The sequence below is a fragment of the Hyla sarda genome, chromosome 1 (assembly GCF_029499605.1).
Source record: "Hyla sarda isolate aHylSar1 chromosome 1, aHylSar1.hap1, whole genome shotgun sequence".
Taxonomy (NCBI): Eukaryota; Metazoa; Chordata; class Amphibia; order Anura; family Hylidae; genus Hyla; species Hyla sarda.
This window is the reverse complement of record NC_079189.1, coordinates 171702698-171707347: the sequence shown is the minus strand read 5'-3', so window position 1 is coordinate 171707347 and position 4650 is coordinate 171702698. Positions and strand designations below refer to the sequence as shown.

Below are 4650 nucleotides of genomic sequence, written 5' to 3'. Positions count from 1 at the left end.
CGGAATCCAGCAGTGAGAACACAGGGCAATAACCATGAGCCGAGTCCGGGCAGCTGCGGGTTAAGCAGCATGTGGCAGTGCTGGTCGGAAATGAGGAGGCAGGTGAAGACGGCCGCTCCTTCCTTCCGCCCGGCCCCGGGCACTGTCAGCCCAGCAGGGGGGCTATTATATGCGGGGAGGAAAACAAGCCGCTTATTCACACACAGGCTGAGGTGTGCGCTCATTTCCGTTGTCCTCCACAGGGACAGGCGTGCTTAACACATTCACTGCCGGACCATTCTTCCCTAAGTAAACCCCAGCCATGTGCAGGACCCTCCCCCCCCTCAGGAAGCTATAGAGCAGTAGTCTCCAACCTGCGGACCTCCAGCTGTTGCAAAACTACAACTCCCAGCATGCCCGGACAGCCGTTGGCTGTCCGGGCATGCTGGGAATTGTAGTTTTGCAACAGCTGGAGGTCCGCAGGTTGGAGACCACTGCTTTAGAGAGTACGGTTGTACATGTACAAGCTCCTCACAAGGCTCGGCCGTCTATTACTCCCAGCACCCCGGTTTTACCTCGCCGGGAACAGCTCGGCACTACCCCCGGCCGCCGCCGCCAGATACACCTTGCGGTCTCCTCTCAGCTCCCACAAGCTTCAGGCCGCGCCAACTGCAGCAAGCGCGCCCCCTCCCGCCAGCCAATCAGAAGCGGCGGGGCTGCCCCGACTTCCACCGCCAGCCAATGAGAAGGCTCCCCTTGAACAAACCCAGTGTTCCAGGAATCCATTCATTCAGAGGCAGTAGAGCGCCAGGCGTGGAAGGTTGTACCGGGAGCTGTGAGTGATCGCTACGGGGTGACACCCTCATTCATCACGACAGCCTGGACGGAGAGAAGGACCTATCGTGTGTGTCGCGCACTTCTACCTATGGTTGGATTGTATTTTGCGCCAAGGGAGTAGCTGGGAAAGTATCGTAGGCACAGTGCTCCCTGCACAGCCTCCTCCCCTCCATGCAGCAACAGGCATCTTGGCTCTGACAAGCACGTCCAGCCCAGGGTGACAGTGATCGGGGCTCGGTGGATGTACCCCCTGGTGATTTGGCTTGGAGTAGTATGACACGCCTCATGTCCCATGCTTAATCCCCGGATCCTCCGCAGCTCTGCTTTACATGGGATTGTGCCTGGATCCTGCTCGCAGCTAGGTAAGTGCAGTGTGATCGCCCCGAGCAGGTGCCACCATCTGTGCACGGACAGTATCAACAGGTGTTCACATGAGGGGGTAGCAGGATGCGTTTACGGGAAGCCGCTCCGCCATGTGTGCACTTGTGGGAAACAACATCGGCTGCAATGTGTCACTTTGGGGCCATGGCAGGAAGAAAAGATGCGGTGCACATGATGCCAGGGCATTACATAGGGTGATGGCACAAGACAGGGCATTGCTGCATGTGGATGAGTGTGAAGTCCGCCCCCCTGCGGTCATGTTCACCTTTCCCTCCTCCTCCTCCTCACAGCAGGGATTGTTTTCATTCACAACTTTTTCCTCCCTCTGTCTCCCCCATCCTGGGATCTCCCCCCACCTTCCCCATTACCTAGCTGTGGATGACAATCATTACAGGAACAAGGTCCCATCTGTAAACTATTGAGATTCCTCTCTGGATATTGATGGATTTACTAGCACATGGGGTAGACGGAGATTTTCCTGCTATTTGTGTATGTATATGGGCTTTACTTACCTCCATCATTTATGAGCTAGAGATCGAGAATTGTCTGGTTTCCATGTGGCTATACTTTATACTTTTTGTCATTTGTAGTATAGAAGTCAGGCTCGGATTAGACGGAGACACCATTGTAGCGTAGCTGTTACTTAGTGAATTATTTATCGGTCTGTCTTCTAGGAAACATTGTTCTGATCATTCATTTTAAATCCTTTTATTTGTAATATTTGGTAATTTGTCATTTGTAAACATAGCGATGACTGTTCAGCTTGTGCGATATTGCTCCATTATTCCATTACTAGGCTCATGTCATAATATTGAACAATATTCTATGTGCCACCTTCTGTGTTTTCCCTCTGCCATTTATATTTATGCATTTCTCTGCTCTGTTGCAGATTTTCAGATGCATGCCAAGTTCCCTTTGAATGCCAGAAGTCGAGATCACTACAGATGGAGCTACAAAGTCAACATGGCACTAGCGGTTCATTAGTTGTCATCCAGCAGCCTTCTTTAGACAGCAGGCAGCGGCTGGAGTATGAACGGGAGGTTCAACCAGCCACTATCTTGTCTCTGGACCAGATCAAAGCTCTTCGGAGCAGGAACGAGTACACAGAGGGCCCATCCATGGTGAGGAAACATGGGCCCAAAACTGCTCCACGGTACAGTAAACAGGAGAGGACTCATGAAATCATACCAGTCAATGTGAATAATAACAATGAGCACAGACTCCCTCACTTGGCTCCCACGGGACATGTGTACATGGCAAGGGCTCCTGTGCTCAGTAGGTCGACTAGCACGGGAAGTGCAGCAAGTTCTGGAAGCACAAATAGTGCCTCTTCTGAACAAGAACTTTTGGGACAATCTCCACCTACCAGACACAGCTCTGGCCACAGGACGGACAGGGTAGTTCGAATGCAACCTAAAGCATCTGCTTTGGTAGTAGATGACTTAAAGAGCTCTTTAAAAGTGGACTCAACGCAGCACCGGTTTATTTGTGAACAGTGTGGGAAGTGCAAATGTACAGACTGCACAGCTCCAAGGACCCTACCGTCATGCTTGGCTTGCAATCGTCAATGTCTTTGCTCTGCTGAGAGCATGGTGGAATACAGCACTTGTATGTGTCTGGTCAAAGCAGCTTTCTACCACTGCTCCAATGACGATGAGGGCGACTCGTATGCGGATAACCCTTGTTCTTGCACCCAATCACACTGCTGCTCTAGATACTTATGCATGGGACTGATGTCCTTGTTCTTACCATGCTTACTCTGCTACCCTCCTGCCAAGGGATGCCTGAAACTGTGCCGTGGTTGTTACGACAGAGTCAATCGCCCAGGTTGCCGGTGTAAGAACTCAAATACTGTATATTGCAAACTGGATGATGTTTCGCGAGGTCAGGGCAAGCCCTCCTGACTTTAAACGGAGGGATTTTTCTGGACAACTTATGGATCCATTTGCTGTGTAGGCTCTGCGTATATACATATGTTTTCATGAGTACATCCATTATTTCTTTCAATGTTCTCCTTTGCCAGATTTCCACAGTAATTGGCTTAAATAAGTTGTTGGCTTAAGCATGTGCACATTAACATCATGTTTTGTCTTGAGGAACAATGATAATTCTTCAGTCCTTTTTACATGTCTATTGGATAGTTTTAGAAATCACAAAAAGGGGTAGTCTACTTAATATCTTCTTTGACAATAGTAAAGACGTATAACCCTATTGTTCATTTATGCACCTCTAAGAAAGCAAGTTAGGCATTCCCTGCAAGTTGCCTTTACGTTCCTGTTCACGGTATACTTTTTATTCAGTATGCCAGTGTGCAGCATGTGTAATCTGCGTTAACTCCCACCACTTCTTTCGTGTTTATGCATTGGCATCAGACGCTCTTGTCTATGTTGAAGGACATCTATTTAAATCCAACCCATTCTCCAATGTCTCTTATCTTCTTCCTGTTACTAATGTGTTATTTTCAGGTTCCAGAAAATTAAGTAGCCTTAACGAAATAAGCTCTTTCCTCCAGGGATCTGAGATTTTGTGCTTCCTGGCGGTGACCTGTTTTCCTGTGTTTTTTTTTTTTTTTTTAAATGTCTTGTGTTTTTGTTGCCTTAGCCACAGCCTGGCTTTTTGTATATTTTATGTATAAATCACAAAAATGAATATTGCTTATTTTTTAAGACAAAAGTCTGTTAAAAACTTTTTTATTGTAAAGAATATTTATTATGTGAATCTATTATTTTATTATATTTATTTCAAAGGACTGTTGAAAAAAAATGATGTCTGAATATAACAAAATATCAATACTTACTGATAAAATAAGGGTGACACAAAAGAAAATACCTATGTTAACTATAATGCAGAAAATATAATTATTAATGAATATGTGTCTGCTATTTCTTTATTTTGTCAGAAGTCAATATCCACACCATTATGGTCTGTTCCACTCTGTAGCATATATTTCAGAATGATTTTTTTTTATTTAATTAAATGTACTTTTAACTTTAAAATGGCTTTTGCTTTAAAGTTTTTGTTTCCTTTTTTTTTTAATGTATTTTTTCTTTCTTTTTTTTAATATGGGTAGCCACCCACTCGCCTGGACACTTACTTTAAAATTCTTTCAAAAAGAATGTTGCATTGAAACACTTTATTATAATGTGAATGTAATTTTAATAGTTGTGATTCTATATTTTCATTCATCTCTGCACATTCATTGCTGGAAGACTGGAATGTAGAATGTGCATAGATGTTAGCATGACTTATGGCATATAAAAAAAAATATATATATATATTTTTTTTCCCCCACTATTATTTAAGAGTGTGGCTGGTCAGTCAGGTTATCCTCATCCATATCCCACCGTCCCCTGCTGTTAGTTTTTAGATTTGGTAACTATTCCATTTAGAGATCTTTTTAGCTTTTATGTTCACTGACCATACTGTCCCATTGTCACAGTGGTGATCATAGAA

At 45.1% G+C, this 4650-nt stretch overlaps 1 protein-coding gene across 1 annotated transcript; it reads left to right on the top strand.

Annotated features, from left to right (window-relative positions):
- The first annotated feature begins 774 nt into the window (after positions 1-774).
- SPRY1 (sprouty RTK signaling antagonist 1) lies at positions 775-4183 on the top strand. Its single transcript, XM_056563820.1, has 2 exons — positions 775-1178; positions 2087-4183. The coding sequence occupies exon 2, from the start codon at positions 2142-2144 to the stop codon at positions 3099-3101; it is 960 nt and encodes a 319-aa protein (XP_056419795.1). The 5' UTR covers positions 775-1178; positions 2087-2141; the 3' UTR covers positions 3102-4183.
- The last annotated feature ends 467 nt before the right edge of the window (positions 4184-4650 follow it).